The sequence below is a fragment of the Dryobates pubescens genome, chromosome Z (assembly GCF_014839835.1).
Source record: "Dryobates pubescens isolate bDryPub1 chromosome Z, bDryPub1.pri, whole genome shotgun sequence".
Lineage (NCBI taxonomy): Eukaryota > Metazoa > Chordata > Aves > Piciformes > Picidae > Dryobates > Dryobates pubescens.
The window spans coordinates 29,620,503-29,638,526 of NC_071657.1; the positions used below are offsets into that span (position 1 = coordinate 29,620,503).

General features: G+C 39.3%; 1 protein-coding gene across 1 annotated transcript; it reads right to left on the bottom strand.

Annotated features, from left to right (window-relative positions):
• Window positions 1-2,402: 2,402 nt before the first annotated feature.
• On the bottom strand, window positions 2,403-6,487 carry LOC104298790 (cryptic protein). Its single transcript, XM_054178812.1, has 6 exons — window positions 6,417-6,487; window positions 5,885-5,934; window positions 5,606-5,779; window positions 4,705-4,819; window positions 4,492-4,601; window positions 2,403-2,518 (listed from the first exon to the last, which is right to left on the bottom strand). The coding sequence occupies exons 1-6, from the start codon at window positions 6,437-6,439 to the stop codon at window positions 2,403-2,405; spliced, it is 588 nt and encodes a 195-aa protein (XP_054034787.1). The 5' UTR covers window positions 6,440-6,487.
• Between the last annotated feature and the right edge of the window lie 11,537 nt (window positions 6,488-18,024).

Sequence of the window (18,024 nt, forward strand, 5' to 3'; positions counted from 1 at the left end):
ACTATGCAAGGGACAGCTCCTGAATGATTTTTCTTTTCCTTTTCCTCGCTTTTCTAATTTAGGGAGATACCTGTTTCTCCTCAAATTCAGATTCTGTGGCTGCTTCTGCTTCAGAGTCATGCAAAGACAAAGCTCTGTGTTCCACTCTGCCTGCTCACGGCAACTTCTAGAGCCCTTACACAAAGACCAGACAAGCATCTTCCTCAATAGACCATCAAGGAGGATATGTTTTGCCATATATGGTATAGTAGATGTAATTCAGTCCTGAAGTAATAATTTCAGCTTTTCTGGTAACACAGAATTCAATGGCATAAGCTAATCAACTGTAAAAAACCATACAAACAAAGAAAAACACCCCTGGACCAACGAAAGCCTTTTATGACTTAGTTCCAGGTACATGGGAGAAAGTGTTCAGATCCTAGCATTAGGAGTAGTGATTTACACTGACATTAGCTAGAATCACTAAGTTCCCCTTGCAGTTCTTTGAAACTGTAGGAACTGTACCTTAGTGCTTCTAATGAGATGTCTTGAACTGATGTTTTGGATGTTTTGGTGCAGTAGGAAAATGTTGTTTTGCTAGGCTTTTCAATTGCTCTACTTCTTCAAGTCATACAACCCAAAAACATATAGCTTCATCAGAGCAACTCTCACAGGCACATCGACTCATCTACATAAGGAGCTATTTCAGATTAAATTCTTCTGATTACATCTGCTGTGGGTTTTGCTGCAAAAGAACTAGCTCTTCTGTTGTAAAATCTGTTAGACCACTCTTTAATTTTGTTAATTACAGTTTTTTATGACTTTATGTGCTTTCTGTAGGGATAAAAAATAAGTATTACTTCAGATGTATTTTTATTATACTATGTAGTTTCCACAGATTTCACTGCTTTCCTTCAAAAAAGTAAAGTGTGGCACATCACAGGCTCTATTGTCTACAGACTTCTCAGGTATGCTTTATGTTGAGGCAAGATGTTTTCACAATGGCAATTTCAACATCTGATAAATAAAGCCATGACCATTTTCCTCCATCTGCTCTCTTTGATGTTTAACTGTCCTAAGATGGTACTGCCTTTTCCAAGTCTGTGAAATAAACAGCCTGGATATGGATATGGATGAGTTTGTGGGTAATGAGAAAAAGACGGGAAGTAATAAGGAAAGGACTCTTGCTGGTCTTATGTGAAGAGTGGAAAACTTTACTCTTCCCACATTAAGTCTAGAGTATGAAAACAAGTAATCTGAATACTTTGCCGCATTTAATACAAATCAGTTTTACACAATGTATCCCTACAAAAGTCAGTCCTAGATTCCAAGGCAGCATTTTGTATTATGTGATTTTTTGGCAACGCATCCTTCTCTTAATAACTGGATTGTTGTCTTGGTTTGTGGCACCAAACAAGTTATTCAAGACATTTTAATAATGAAATACATTGATTTTTGTAAAGTCACTAGGGATTTTATGCATCAATAATGTCCTTTCAGGCCACAAAATTATAAATCTGATTATGAAGTTGCTAGATAGAAACACTCAAATAATGAAGATACATTTTAGACTTCTCTTTGCAATTTTTAATTTAAAACATTAAAGCCTAAAAGCCTAAAATGGTGTTTTATAAACTTGCATTATGAATGCAGTTACATATTCCAAACATTTTATTTTTTTAAAAAATCATGTAAAAATATGAGTGATTAAATGGGATATAAATGAAACCAGGTTTCATACAGAAAATGTTTAGGTTGCCCTTTTAAAAAAAATAGAAGAGCTCATATTTCTAGAATGCATAATTAAACAAAAAAAAAAAAAAAAAAGTAAGTATCAGCTATGTGTTAAGAAATGTGCTTCCTGCTTATGATTATGCATAAGTAGTATTTAGCTGTAATATATAATAATAAAAACTGGAAGACTATGTGACTGAGTTATTCTATATATGGGTTTGAAATATACTATAAGCCCTTTCACTGTTTTGTCTTAGGATACAATGCAATGACAAAAGGTAGATAAGAATTTTCAAGTTCGAATAAAGTCAAATAAAGCCAAAGTCCTTCAGAAATGAAGCAATTTTTATTTGTTATAATTGTTGTACTGTGTACGAAGGAAATTACTATAATTTACAATACTTAAGGCATAGAATACTGGAGGTCTTTTGCTTCCACTGGAAGAACAGTATTTTGAACTAAAGAATCATTAGAATCAGATAGTGATAGTAGTAATAAAATAATAATATAATAAATACTTCACATTCATATAATCTGACTTTATAATATCCCAAACATTCAGCATTAACTAATATATCTGCATCCAACGCTCAGATAGAAGTGTCCTCTGTAGCTCACAGAAGAAAAAGCTTGTATGGTGAGGGTTACACCAACCCAGAGATAATTCCTTTTGTCTAGTTTCACAATTGTCAGCAGCAGAGCTCGAGGAGGACCATGAGCAGGCAAGCAAGTGCAAACACTGTCTGCTGTAATTTTAGTCCATTAGAGTGTAGGCTGGTAATTTTCTCCTTTTCCGATTTCAGTTCTAAAAACCAAACAAAGCCACAATAAAACAAAGCTACAAAAAACACAAATGAAAAACCAACACAACTGCTTGACCAGTATAATGCATAAAACCTATTTTCATCAATCTTTTAAAGTCCTCGGAGATCTCTCAGGTACTTAAGTTAAAGTCATCAGCTGTTAAAGCCAATCAAACAGGCTATTTTCAAGGGAGAGATGTGAATAGATGTCCCATCAATGATCGTTTGAGGACCAACTGATAACACTTATCAGCTCTTGCAAGCATTAATCTCAGAATAATCAAAAGTAAATACCAAGCAAAAGCAAGAGCAAGATCTTCACAAGAGGTATGCACTCAAATCTGCATATAGCCTTTTAACCCTTCCTTAAAGGTTTCTTAACAAGCGACTTCATTTATTAGCACAAGCAGAAAACATTCCCCTCATGCACGTGAAAGCCACTGAATCCCTGGCTCAGAAGATGAGCAGATGATTCTCCACTTCCTTTGTTAAACTGAGCTCAAGAGTAGCTTTTACTGAGCTTTGCAAGGCCTGTTGTCTTTCGCTCCCACAATGAGAAACAAGAGGGCTGCTTCAAAGGGAACTTGAACATTTAACTCTTCAGAAGACTTTAATGTACAAGTTGGGTGCCACACATAACCGATCAATGACATCAAGACAAAAGTGGAATATCCTGGGTGTGTGGTTTGGGTTTGTTTGTGATTTATTTTTTGTGTGTATGTGTGTGGTGGTGTTTTGGGGTTTTTTTTGTGTGTGTGTTTGGTTTGTTTGGTGCTGTTTTGTAGTGTTTTTTTTGTGGTTTTGTGTGTGTGTACCTGTGGTTGAAAGATAGGAAGGTCACCTGTATTTTACATTTCACTTCTTTGGACTCATGGACATATCACACAGCAGGTCATATTTTGAGAACCCAGGAAGCTCAAGATTTGAAATTTGTATTTACTTCCAAGTTGGTGGTATAACTCACAACTCACAGCTTCAATGCACTGCTACTCAGATAGGAATCTGGTCAGGAAACAAGAGGCTGGTAATTCCTTGGGGTGCAAATGAGTCTTGGGACCTATTCAAATCTGTTGTTTTCTTACTTTGTTAACTGGTGATGTTGGTACAGCTGAAGAAAAGTATATTGCAGCACAGGGTGGGATTGAGATATCATGGGTGGAGAAGGGCAAAGATATTTTACACTAATTACACCACTGTACTCCTAGTAATCACCTCAGTATTGAGAATAGCCAGTTCTTCATGGAAAATAGGTACCTGTAAAACAATCCTTGAAGTTTTATGCTAGCTGACACACTGTTTTCAAAAATACAGGGATTTCCACGAGCTGAACTAACTTGACTATAAATAATACAGTGCTTTTGAGGAGGACTGGGTGCAACTACTTTACACTGATCAGGACTATGACTACACAGTCTTAGGATTCTCTACAAGAGTATTTTGAAAATTAAGATACAAATCTCAAAATAAGGTTCAGACTTGTTTTCTGCTATTTGTGTATTAAGGAGCTTACAGAAGAACATGCAAGGTTTATTTTTTTTTTTTTCAGTGTAGCCATTTTCTACCTCTATCATACCAGTTTATGCTGCAGGTTTTTTGTTTGTTTGTTCCCTGCTCACCCCCCTTTGGAAACATTTTTTATAATGGGATGTCATTTACCAGTACAACTTGTTCTGGTTAAGTGGAAAGACATGCAAGTTTTGTGGAATAGAAAAACATTTAATTCCTGTAATTTTAAATTAAAATAGGGAAATGTTTAAAGATATTTATAATCCTGTGCAGCCAGAAGAGTTTTATGTGATGTACAATATAGGCAACAACAGTGTTATTTACCATCTTGCCAACTCATACTCTGAAGCAAAGCAGGCCACTGCAGAAGTCTAAATTGAGAACATACAGCATCCTCATACCCCACCTTTGCAGACGGCATTTCTGTTACCCACAAGATAAAAATGGTTAGTTTTACACCATTCCTTACCACAGTTACCGTGCATTATTTCTGAGAGACAGTTCAGATTACCATAGCCACACCGACACAGCCAACAGCCCTTCATCACCCAGGCACCATGAGCAATGCTGCCGCAGTTGCTGTCAAGGACAAGGGAGACATATGGTGCTTAATCTCATGACTGAAAATAACCATGCAGAGCAGCTTGCTTTATCTATTTTTTTTTTTAAATCTGTTTTTTACCTTTGCCGCTCATCATGCTCACAGTATCTGCCAGTGAAATGCTTTAAGCAGGCACAGAAAGCCCCTAGGATACAGGTCCCTCCATTTTGGCAGCAATGTCTGTTCAGTTTTTTACCTGCAAGACAGTATTATAGAGGTTACCAAGCACCCCAGGGGCCCCGGACCTCTGTTTTTCTCACTTGTTCTTTCAGTTCTCTCCAGTTGCCGAAAGATCTTAAGGGTATCTAGTTTTATTGTCTCTAGAGACAATAAAATTATCTGCCTGTTAGGAGTGTTTGTTCAGTTAAGCCCAGTTTGTTTAGTTAAGGATAAGAAACAAACTACTAGGGATTACAGGATGGTCAAGAAGCAATGTCTGACAAGTCCTGTAGCACCACCGGCATATATTCAAGTGAAAAATTTCAATTTGACAGGGGCAGGTTTAAGTCACACTGAAACTCCCGGGTTTGAATATCAGTCTAGAATTTTTTATGTACAGGACACACTGTGGAAGGGTGGGGTTTTGTTTGTTTGTTTTGTTTATTTTGTCAGTACTGTTGCTTTCAGACAACGTAAAAGTCTTGGGGAAAAAAATATAGTCAGCAAATATGGTAAAGTTTTAAAATTAACAGAATCCTATATAATTTTACAAACACTTTTTGCAAAATCAAGGGAATAATCTGTTCTTAATTCCTAGTAGTCTTCCTTTTTCCATTACCGCCTTTTGTAGGTAAGAGATCTTTAGTTCTACTTTATATTTGTGTTATCATTTCCAAACTGGCCAAGGCAATAATCTCAATGAGAGGCCACGGAAGAACAACAGCCTGAAATATTCCGGCAAGATAGTCAAAACATTACTAGAATATAAAATTTTTTAACAATAATAATTTATGGCATTGTGTAAATAAATACTGTTACCTACTCTCTGTAATCCCAGTGAAAGGTACTGATGCCCTGGAATTCTGTTGCTTTCTGCTTTCATAACTCTGATTCATGTCACTGAGAGCATTTGTAATAGTCCCTTCGTTCTTGGGCTGCTGTTTTTGTGCTGTGGCATTGAGACTTTTCACTTCTTCACGGTCCTCTTTTTCATGGCCTAGATATGAAGTGCAAATATGAGGAAAAGGATAGCTTGAAAGGAAGCGGTGCATACTGAAAACGTAGAAGAGAAACATGGAAAGGCAGAAGAAATTTTCTTTACCTTTTCCTAAACGAACAGCCTGCCAGACTAGAGCCACAGTGAAAAGAATTCTACGAAACAAACAAACAAACCCATAAGAAAGTGCTGAAATAAATTTGTGCTAATAAGACACAAACACCGAAATTAAATGGGGGTAGGGAAGGGGCAAAGGAACTTTTTCAAAGATTTATCAACCATCGATAATATAAAGATTAAATATTTAATGTCAGAAGTAATTTGAATTATTTCATACAAAATGTCAAATAAAAAAAGCTACGAATTCAACAAATTTGCTGGTTGACAACCAATCAAAAACCATCTCCTTCTGTACTTTTCTTTACAACTAGGTTATTGCCAGCAGTTACAAACCCGGCAAAAGCTAAAGGAAAATATTAGTCTTCACCAGCAGTTCCAGGTTCATTTTTAAATTTCATCTTCCTGGCCTGATTACCGACCTAAAAAAAACCCCAACCACAACGCTAGAACTCTCCCACGTTTAAAAGGAAAAGCATCCTTGGCTAGAGAAAGACTCTGGCAGCTTAGGCAGCCTTACCTAACGTGGTTTCTCCAGTACATTTTCCTGCAGCCTGAAATACCCGTGAGATGTTCCAGGAAAGCTTGAGCAGAAGGAGTAAGTCCAAAAGAAGTCCGAAGTACCTCACTACAGGCTGTTGTATTCAGCAGTCCTCACACCATATACAGAAACAAGAAAAGGAGAGCTGTTGACGAAACCTTTCTCTTCCTGTCCAGCTTATGACATATAAGTCGAAGACATAGCTCCAAGTTGTACTGTTCGCTGAGCCCTTTACTGAGCTTGTGGCACGCAGGGACCATCTCCCTTAACAGAGCCACCCTGAGCTGTCCCTGATTTACATGCACAGCTGAAGGGTGGAGCAAAGTCCGCTGCTGGTGGAGAGTTAAGGCCCATGACCACGTAAAGCCCAAAGCGGTAAGATCTCAACACCAGTTTATTTTCTTAACATAAACCCCCTTGCATCATCCTGCTACATGGGGAAGAAACAAATGTTCTGTAGAACTATAATAGGTATATAACTAACTTCACCTGGTATAGAATGAAAGTACAAAAAAAAAAAAAATCTCAACTCTTCTTTTATGCCTTGTCTCTATACAGGGATCCCTATTCCATGACTTCATACACTGCAACACAAATAATCCTTAGAACCTGCATTAGAGATTTCTACTGAAAATAGTACAGAAAGCAGTACACAGTAGTTTTGACAGCACTTTTTTGTCTCACAAGAGCTGTTAGTAAATTCCTGAATTACCTTTTGAATTTTTCTTACTGCTGGTAAAATTATACCCATCAGTGAGCCCATGCAGTATCAGGAGATACCTAGATTTAACTTACCGTGTCTGCTGAAATGTGCTAGGACCACTCACATTCACTTTACTATGACTCAGCCGCATCAGCAGAAAGACTTGCAGCTGGACATCAGTAAACAAAGCAGTTCTGGGCTGTCTTTTCTTAAATGGCTCTACATGTACCCTGGAGTGAGCATGGCCCTTGCCTAAGCCCTAACAGAAAACTACAGCAATACAACGTATTACTTTTTTTTTTGAATGTATGGAATAGCTATGTTCTCACTATGCCAGTACAAATCAAACTAATACAAATTGCACCTTGGCTAGATATATGATTACCTTAGACATACAGGTCTTCACCAAAGAAATGGCTGTACCGGCTAAAGACATTGTCATCTCTTGTATATAGCTCACTATGGCTAATGGTTCAGAAGCTGTTACACTGCTCATCCAATTTAGTACAAAGGTTGTCTTAATTTAATTCAGACTTCATAAATTAACCTGCTTGGCAGTGAAGCAGGTGAAGAGGGTTCTGAGGACATGCTTTTTCATTTCACCTGTAAGGACACAGATCTCCAAGAACAGGATGAAAGTACCTGATTAGAGATGTGAAATGTCCTTTTCTGCAGGGAATTATTGCAAGGAATACTCTGTGGGGCATCACTGGTCTTGAAGGATAAGGCTTTCCCAGTGCTGGTACAGGTGTTGACTCCAATTGATAAAAGTGCAACCATTTCCTTGTAGCTGAAGGGTAACTCCTTTAGATTCATGGTAACTTGTTTATGGTGTGTTTTATGTTTCTAACCAATATAAACAATTTAGATGAAGCTGTTGTTGTTCCAGGGATAGCAAAGTACAGTCTTTTAGAGCTGAGAGTCTGTGAATGTACGTTTGTGTTTAATTGTTGAACATCTATGCTATCACTTCAAGCATATTTAATAGATAAACCATGTGTAATAGAAATAATGCTATGATAAAAATGACATGTTAATTAGGGAAGAGATTTTGGTTTTCCTATCTTAAATGGCAGCAGTTCTGAAGAAACAGATTACTCTTGCCAATAAGCTGTCTGCTTCTACCTACCATGATTCACAAGAACTTCTAAACTAAACATATTTTAAAGTTCATTTGTTTTCTTAAAACCTATTACATGTGTTCAAGTACTGTCATGACAACAGACGCTATTCTGAATTAGGACTGTAAAATATTTTATGCAAAATGAAAGAGAGGTAATTTTTGCATGTATTCACAAAATGTGTGTTTATCAGCTTATGAAGATGTTAGCTAGTGAAAAGTACTTATGATCCAAACAATTCTCTCACTCTCCTTTTCTCTCTCTCCCTCTCTCCTTTTCTCTCTCTTCCTCCTTTTTCTTTTTTTAACTAAATGCAGAGTCAATATAGTTCTCCTGGAGAGCTTTTCTAAGTATCAGATCCCAGCCCTATGTTACAAATAACTTTTAAAATGGGAATGCTGATAAACAAATACTGATCAAATTTCACACCCTATGCCATTTGTTTAAGATCAGAAGTTATCCCTGTAACTGCAAGAGCTAACAACCTGGGGAACTGTAAAGCAGTTGGTAAACTCATTGCGATACCTTGCTTCTGCCTTCTCCCTACAGCATCATTAGCAAGACACCCACAGGAATGGGGACAACACAAATTGCTCATATGCTGCTGTTGCCTGACTGCCCTATAGAGGTAAGATTGGTGTGACACAGCGGAAAAGCACTGCTGTTTGTTGCTGACAGAATCTGCCAGAAAGTGATTGCTTCTCTCCGGGGATCTTTGAGGAGCTGCAGTAAAGGTAGGCACGCCCCCGTTATCAGCTTCAAGTAAGATAAGAGTGGAGCCAAGAAAGAGCTGGTCCTGAGCGACACAGGAGATGGTTAACCATTAGGAGCCTTCAGTGCTGTTAATTCCAGCAGCAGGTCAAAAAGCCTGGATGGGTAAGGAAGGGTAGTAGGAAAGCATGGTCTGACTTTATTAGCCCGCGTAACACTGTTTATGCTTATCCAGAGAACTGTAGCCCTGCAGCCTACATCTTGCACTGTTTCCCAACATGCAAGACTACACTACACTGAAAAATTACATGTAGATCATAGGTGCTTGTTGTAGTATATTAGTGGTTCATATCAACCGTGTTCTTGCATAGATACTCAGTATTTCTGAAAGCTTCAGGATCAGTAGATGCCTAAGGGCTGCCTAAGTAGCAATGGAAAAAAAAATAAATAAAACAAACCAGAAACGAGGACAAGGAAAATGTGTATCCCTGGCATCCTGGGATCTGTGCTGAAAAGCCTGCTCAGGGGTATGCAGTGTGCAGTGATGGCAAGTGCAGCCAGTATCTGCTGATCAGGAAGTTTCAGGTTCTTCATTTCCAGCTTAGGTTGACAACCAGGTCTCTAATTGCACTGGGCAACATTAAATCAGTTATGCAGAATATTATGGAAAACAGTGGAGAGTAACTATCTCCTCATGACATTTATTGAAATCTTTGAAATAGATACTTTTGTGAAGCAAAGCTGCCAGCCTGCATGACTTACAGCTCTCTGAAGAGAGGGCACACCCCAGGCAGTCTAGGCTGAGAGCTCTTTGAATGTGCTTAACTGATAACATGGTAAGGATCCTGGAGAAAGATCTAATACTAGACAGCCTGAGATTTTTTGTTTGTTTGTTTGTTTGCTACAGCTGCTACTAGAACTTTCGATGGCTACCAAGGTATTCTTCCTTCCTTAGCACTACATGAAACTTAGACTGAATTATTTCTTGACAGAGCCTGATCAGACCAGCTCCTACTGCTGTCAGGAAACTTCTATAGGAAAGCATAGCACTTGCTGTTGCTGCTTCTTCAGCTCCATGTATATATATATATATATATATATGGTGGAGGTCATACATAGACATCAAGGGCTTACACTGGTTCAAATGAGCAGTACAAATGCCCTGAGAATCTCTCTTTATGCTGGGGTAAGAATGGACTACATTGGTTTACTTGGAATCTGCCGCTAATTGGGTTGAGGATTCAAGAAGCTGGAAAATAAGATATCCATACAGTGACTGGCGCCAGTTTAACTAATGCTTCAGCCCATGATCAGCTTAAAAAAGATAAATGGCTGCTGCTGCTAAATGATGAGATCCCTTCTGTTTTACCCCATGATCTATTTGTACTACCTCCCTCACGCTGATATTACTGTTTGTGCATCTATGAGTGAGCTGATGCGGAAAGTTTGCCTGAATGAAAACTCAATTGGCCAACAACAACAACAAAAAAGGTTATTTTTCAGATATATCAGTTCTCTGATGTGGTTCACCACATGAACACTAGTGCTGACAGAAGCAGAAGTCAGACATAAGCAGCTCTGGCTGTGTGATGCTCTGCTGCTTTCTCTAACAAAGCAGGGTTATGCCAAGCTAAACTGACTGTAGAATTTTTAAATATATCTCAGTTCATGAATGTAAAATGGTATTCCCCTCCCTGGGAAATAAACCATAGTTAATATTACCACATGATAGTGATAACACCTCCTATATGTTCATCCTATTAGCAATGACCAATACAGTGGAGTAAAGCCATCATCTCACATGTCTCTGACAGCATATGGATGAAGGTTGGTAAAAATAAGATGAGAGTCATATTACAAAATGAAAGGAAACAGCAGTCACTTGGAGAGGGAACCTTATGTGGATATCATACAAAGATGTAGTGCTCTGTAACAGACTGACATAAATCTGTATAGTAAAAGAGCATCCTGTAGGTTTTTCTCCTACTAAGTAGGAGACTAACAGGTGGGATGGTCAACCAACTTCTAATCTTTTCAGGAGACTGAGAGAACTGCAAAGTGGCAGAACCCGAGGTAGCAATACCAGAAGGGTAGCTGTTACTTCTACAGTTCCCCAGGACAACTCTAGTAGCTCCAACAGTGGCTCCAGTTCTAACACTGCACAGTGTGCTCGTTGCACCTGTGGACATGTTCCCCATAACTAGGGGTGCCCTGCCTCCCGCCAGGGGGAGGAGAGGGGTAATACAGATAACAGAATCTATTGGGATGTGTACATCCAGTGGCCTGGCACTTCACACTTTCAGAAGTACAGGGCCTTGGTTGACACAGGAGCTCAGTGCACCATATTGCCATCAAATTATCAGGGATCAGAGTCCATAACTATTCTGGGAGTCACTGGTGGATCTCAAGAGTTAAGTAAAGTGGAGGTTAATATAAGCTTAACTGGTAAACAATGGAAAAAGCATACAGTTGTGACCGGACCTGATGCACGATAGTGAGGGTAAGGGGGTGGGTAATGGCTTCAAACTGGAAGAAGCAAGATTTCAGTTAGACATTAAGAGGTAGTTCTTCACCATGAGGATCATGAGGTATTGGAACAGATTGGCCAGAGAGGCTTTGGAGGATCCAACCCTTCAGTGTCAGGTTGGATGAGGACTTGAACAACCTCATTGAGCAGGAGGTGTCCCTGCTCATAGCAAGGGGGTTGGAATTAGATGATCTTTAAGATTCTTTCTACCCAAATAATTCTATGATGAGAAAATCAGTATGATAATGAAAGTGTTCTATAATGAAAATTAGTGTAGATTGTGTCCTTTCTGCACAGCAAAATAAAACCCCCAACATTTCTGCCAGTACACAAGAGAAGTGATAAAAAAATTCTGGTTTAACCACCCCAGGCTGTGCAGAGAGCCAGAAAGTCTATCTTTAGAGTTAGTAGTGCTGAGCTCTACCACATTTCTGGCTGAATTCACTTCTCCATATATTATCAGGCACATGTCTCTGTCACATTCATCATTCAGGATGCTGTGTCAATATTTCAGGTGTAAGAATGGACTTTTCTTGGCTGCATAAAGCTTAACAATTATTGTGCTGTCTTAGTAAAGGATCAGCTGGGGACACTGTATTAGTGAGGTCAGGCATTCAGGTTGTATCTCTATTGCAAAATTACCTTAGGCATCTATCTGAAAATCTATCTTTTCCATGTACAAAAGACAATTACTTGAACTTAATGGAATATTTTGACCTGGCTCAGCAGTCTTGTTTGGTGCTGTCAGCGGAAACCAGAGTGAAATTTTCACTCAGATGATCCACCCTAAAAGAGTCAAGGCAGAAACACCTCTACAACACATCTGTATAACAGAGCTGGCACATATGTAATGATTCTTGGTGAAAGCTGCATTTGTCAGCATAGGTTAGTGGTCAGTAGCTTGAAATCCAGATGGAGACTGGTGACAAATTATGTCCCTCAGTGGTCCATACTGGGACTTGAACTGTTTAATATTTTTATTGATGATCTATACAGAGAGATTGAGTGCCATCATCAAGTTTGCAGATGACACCAGGCTGAGCGATGCTGTCAATATGCTAGAGGGACTGGATGGCATCCAGAAGGACCTGGACAGTGTAGAAAGGTGGGCCCGGGTGAAACTCATGAGGTTCAATAGGACCAAGTGCAGGGTCCTGCACCTGGGCCAGATCAGTTGCATCCTGGGCTGCATCAAAAGGAGTGTGGCCAGCGGGCTGGGAGAGGTCACTTTTCCTCTGCTAAGACCATGCCTGGAGTGCTGTGTCCCTCAACACAAGAAGGACATGGACTTGATGGAGCGGGTCCAGAGGAGGGCCATGAAAATGTTCAGGGGGCTTCAATGCCTCTCCTACAAGGACAAGCTGAGGCAGCTGGGGTTGTTCAGCCTGGAGAAGAGAAGACTCCAGAGAGACCTAGTAGTGGCCTTCCAGTACCTGAAGGGGGCCTTCAAGAAGGCTGGAGAAGGACTATTTACAAAGGCCTGTAATGATAGGACAAGGGGCAATGTTTTTAAATTAGAGAAGGACAGATTTAGGTTTGATGTTAGGAGGAAGTTCTTTACCATAAGGGCAGTGGAATGCTGGAACAGGTTGCCCAGGGAGGTAGTTGAGGCCCCATTCTTGGAGATGTTCAAGGTCAGGCTTGATGGGGCTCTGGGCAACCTGATCTTATGGAGAGTGTCTGTGATCATTGCAGGGAGGATGAACTAGATGACCTTTGAAAGTCCTTTCCAAACCAAAATATTCTATGATTCTATAGGACAAATTTTAATTTTAAGGAAAAGTGACTGGTTTAGTTCCATAGTCCCTTACTGAGCATCTGCAAATAGTAAAACTTTTTTTTTTTTTTTTTTTTAAAGGAATTATGTATGGTGAGGAGAATAAACAGTTATGAATGATGTCGCTAATCATGACAAACTCTGCTTGATGGTGTTTGTTAAGACTGGAGACATGTATAGTGAAAACTTTATTTTCTAGTTACTCTACAGATTAGGAACAACGTAGCACTGGCATGGTAGGACAACCACTCTGCAAGGGAAAGCAGTAGTTATGGCATGTTGTTAGTGTAATTCCCTGAAGACAAGAAGGTAGAAATAGTATAGGTGATCTAATGTGGGCATTAGATGGTGTGGTGTGACTGCTGTAACATGAAACATTGTGTGGTGGAATTTCCGGAAGACAAGAGCAATAAAGTCATGTAAGATTTTATTGAAACACAAAGTTTCACTTGGTAATAATCACATTAGGGGCACAAGACTGGATGCCAACTGCAATTTCACACTGCAGTATAACATATGTGTATTTGTGTCTATATTATGTGTATTTGTGTCTATATTTTATTTTGTTTTTCAGAAAAGCTGATTATTATAAGCTTCCAGTATTGCTTCTCCTCCCACAGACTTCTTGCAGCTGTGCTGCCAAAATTGTTTACGTCATCATTCTCATCAGAGAAAAGATTCAAGATCCCAAGTATTTAATTTGTACTTGCCCCTTTTACAGATGAAACATGGAGGGCAGCCTCCAAAAAAAGTTGAACTGATGCAACTATTTAAGTGAAACATTTGCTCATGTGCTCAACTCTTCTGAATATGGCACACCTCAATGACTGAAAAGGAAAATTATACTTCTATAAACACAGAGATTTTTGAGCAGTGTTTGCTTATAGCTTTCTCTAGGGGGAAAAAAAGATTGAACCAGTTTAATAGATGACCACTACATCCTGAGTCTCCAAGGGACGTGAAGGCCTGAAATGAGAACACAGTGTGTGTGCATTTTGTTGAAGCAGTTTTGCTTGGCTAAAGATGAAAAAGAAATAGTTGGGAAATTATAGTGAGCAGTAAACTTCATCCCAAGCAATGACAGCACAGAATATATCTGTGAATTTGGGACAACTTTACAGCTTGTGTTGAGTACATGTTTAATATTTATGGTGGAACTTGGCCTAGCTTAATTCATGTCAACTGCTGCTTAATGGATCCTCTGGGAACACTTACATATTTTCTCTTTAATTGAAAATCTACCACTTCCTCTGCTAAATCTTCCTGTTTTCACAGGGGCACAGATTTCCAGAAGCCATGACAGTTTAAAATTGGAAAACTGCCCTTCATTTCCATGCACAAAAGTTAACAAGAAAAAAAAATACTTTATTCTTTTTGTTAATTGTGTTAATATTTCTCTAGTGGTGTAAAATTTCTTCCACAGACCTTTCCCTGGCTGCGTGTGAATTTGAAATGAGTTAAATCTATTCAGCAGAACATTCTGTTCACAAGAATAAAAAGAAATGTCTGTGGGAGAGGAACACAATCTCTGATCTAGATGAACAAACCATGTCATCATGACACACACTCTGATGTATGGGAGTCTTGTATTAGCTGGGAACAGTGCTTGTGCAGTTTTGGCTAATGTCACTGAGCCACCTGTGCCCACTGATCCCACAGAGATAAATGTGTACTTCCATGCACACATCTTAATGTGCTCTTATCAAAATTATGGCTACAATTTATAAACTATTGCAAAACATCTGCAAATTAATTTGCAAATTAGATACAGAAATATATTGATGAACGTTTAGTCTAGCCCTGCTTTATGGGACTTAATACATAGACAGTGATCTGATCCAATGCTCTTCTGTGTGTGCCTGACCTTGAGTGACTACTTCATGATAAGTTTTATGTGTCTTGTCTTCACTGATTTTATTATGCAAAAACTGTCACCAGTTAGATTGGTTTTCTCTAAAAAAACAAATACACATATATCTGTTGAGGTGAAGCCACACTGGTGTTTTAATTCTGTAGGTACTAGATGGAGTTCTGCAGAGCTGCATTTGACTCAGCAGGACAAGTTGTACTTCTTCTTTAGCCCTGTGTGGGTATTAGATCTTTGTCTTCCTGGACAAACTGTCAAAGTGGGTTTGCTTCCCTCTATTTGTGCAAAGGAGGAATAGAATTATGTTTGGGATAATTTTGCTCTTTTACCCTTTCCTTCAGTGAGTGAGCTGGCAGACTGGCAGTAATTTATTGCAGTGGTTGAAGGTTCATCAAGATGTCCCGAGGCTAACCTCTCACCACTCAATACAGTCTGCTTTTTAATTTTCTGGTGGCCTTTACTGCTGTTCAGTTTGGTGGGTGTCAGCCTTGTCATTATCTAGGACTCTGTTGGGATAGCTGCAACAAAACATTGACAAACAAGAAAGTCTCTGCTCCATAAAACTTGTAGATCACTAGGACTTAGAGTAACTTCTGGCTTCATGGTCTTAAGGAGAAAAAGGGAAATTAATAGCTACTTGTCAAGGTACTGATCTATCAACTACTCATATTCCTTGGTAGGCTTGACCTTCAGCCTTTGGGTTTTTTTTCTCCCCCCCCCCCACCCGAATCTCTCACACTGATGTAGCAGTACTGCTTGCCCTGGTTAAGCTCTCCAGGACGTTCTCTGTTTCTGCCTTTCATAGGCTTGTGTGTGGGAAGGCAGGTATTGGTGCACTCTTGTGCCTGCTGTCCTTTGGGCTGTGCAGAGGAGCATGGCTGGGTCGCGACAAACAGCAGCTGTCACTGTACAGAGTTGCTCTGTGGTGTGTCAGTCTCATTCTTTATTAGTAGCTGACAGTTCTGCTGCATTAGGAAATTTGGGGAAGCATCCTTAATCCTCTCCAGATTTTATATGATAGAGCCCTTTCAATGAGCCAGCCACATCTGTTCTCTTACATCCACTCTGTCACTTCCCTCTTAACAGGGGACTTTATATATATTTGCATTAACAAGACAATCTACCATAATCAAAAAATATTTTCAGGTTCAAGGTTCTGCTGAAGGGTTTTGCCTTACAAAATTTGCATGCACCCCTTCACCTCCTACTGTGAAAAGATTCTGCATAGATTGCCATCTCATAAAGACTCTATCTAGGAACTCTTAGCACTGGCTTGCAATATTACAACAAGAGTTGTCTGATGAAGAAATTACACTTAAAAATTCCCTAAACCAAAATCACATGGACCACTTTAGTGGTGAATAGAAAGCAAATGGAAGATAAATTATACTTTACAAAGGGGAGTCTTGGGAAACCAAGGTGTTAAAATATATAGACTATATACAGTACTTTTACGTCCACTAGATAACAGCTGATGTGTTTGTTTGAGGTGAATGGTGCTACAGGTTTATTTTTTGTCACAAGATTCCACCATGCTTCAGTGAAGCTCTAATAAGCTAGATTTACTTGTGTGAGCTACTGTGGGACAGTGGGGACTGAATGTGAGCTTTGTATTGCCTGTGGTCAGCCTGCACATGAAACAACTCATCACAGAGAACAGTGAAACTGTGAATAGCAGCCTCCTAACTTCTACTCCAGCTTAACTTTCTGTCTTGTAGAGGATTGCCTGTGAATTTACACCTGCAGTGGGTTAAACAGCCTTTTCTCCCACACAACAGAAGTGAGGGAAAAGTAACAGAATAAAAATTGTGCATTGAGATAAAGAGCTTTAATGAGAAAAAAAATGACATAATAATGCGCAATTACCTTAGCCTGTTTGCAGAAGCAGCACAGCAAAATGCAGAAAGCAGCAGCAGAAGCCAGGGAGCTAACCCTCTCATCCCTCCCATCCTGTGCCAACCCTAGTGGAAGAGACCAACACCCCAAACCTGGAAACCAAAGGTAGCAGCTGAAACAGGAAGCCTCCTGTGTTACAATCTGAACTTCAAACCCCACAATACTTTGTTCCAGCCAGCACTTTGCATGGAAGCTGGTATAACACAGCATGGTGTTTGAGTATCAGCAGCAGATTCAACTCAACCCCTGAGACCTAGCCTACTTCAGTTCATTGCAATTGCAACATACTGTTTGCATCAAAGCCTTTCACTTCACCATGAATATAAATGGGTTAACATGGTATTGCTTGCTATTAATGAGGTAGTACTTTTTGTCTGTGTTAGGTAGTTCTATTAGAAATAAAATGAGAAAAAAAGGTCCCTTGAGTTCTGCTCAAATAACAACAGTTGCAATTAGCTTCTGTGAGAAGAATTTTCTTTGACTAAACCAACAAAAGATCTGTATATTCCTGTCAACCAAATGTCTGCCATAACTGCATACATGAGCACAACAACATCATAATCACTAGTGTTTTTACAATGATAAAGCAAATAGATCAAAATAGAACTAGATGATAATTTTTCTTCATGTTTACCATGCAGGAGAAACAATCTGCCAAAGCATTTGACAAAGACAATCTACCCGTAATGCATTTAATTATGCATAAAGCATACTAAACCAGACTGAATCTAAGTACTGTATCATGTATGCCCAGACACGCTCTGATATCAGAAATTAAGAAGCTCACAAATCACAGAGACCATTGAGTCCAACCCCAGTACCAAAGCTGGATTGCCTAGGGTAGGCTGCACAGGAATGCATCCAGACAAGTTTTGAAAGTCTCCAGAGAAGGAGGCTCCACAATGTCTCTGGTCGGCCTGTTCCAGTGGTCTGTCACCCTTACTGTAAAGAAGTGTCTCCTCATGTTGAGGTGGAACCTTCTGTG

Bases quoted from the DNA above. Each gene is read 5' to 3' on its own strand.
- LOC104298790 (XM_054178812.1), bottom strand. From the start codon at position 6,439: ATGTACTGGAGAAACCACGTTAG. The intron at 5,935-6,416 runs GTAAGGCTGCCT...TTTGTTTCGTAG, and splicing joins TACTGGAGAAACCACGTTAG to AATTCTTTTCACTGTGGCTC. The intron at 4,602-4,704 runs GTAAAAAACAGA...TGTCCTTGACAG, and splicing joins GAGCATGATGAGCGGCAAAG to CAACTGCGGCAGCATTGCTC.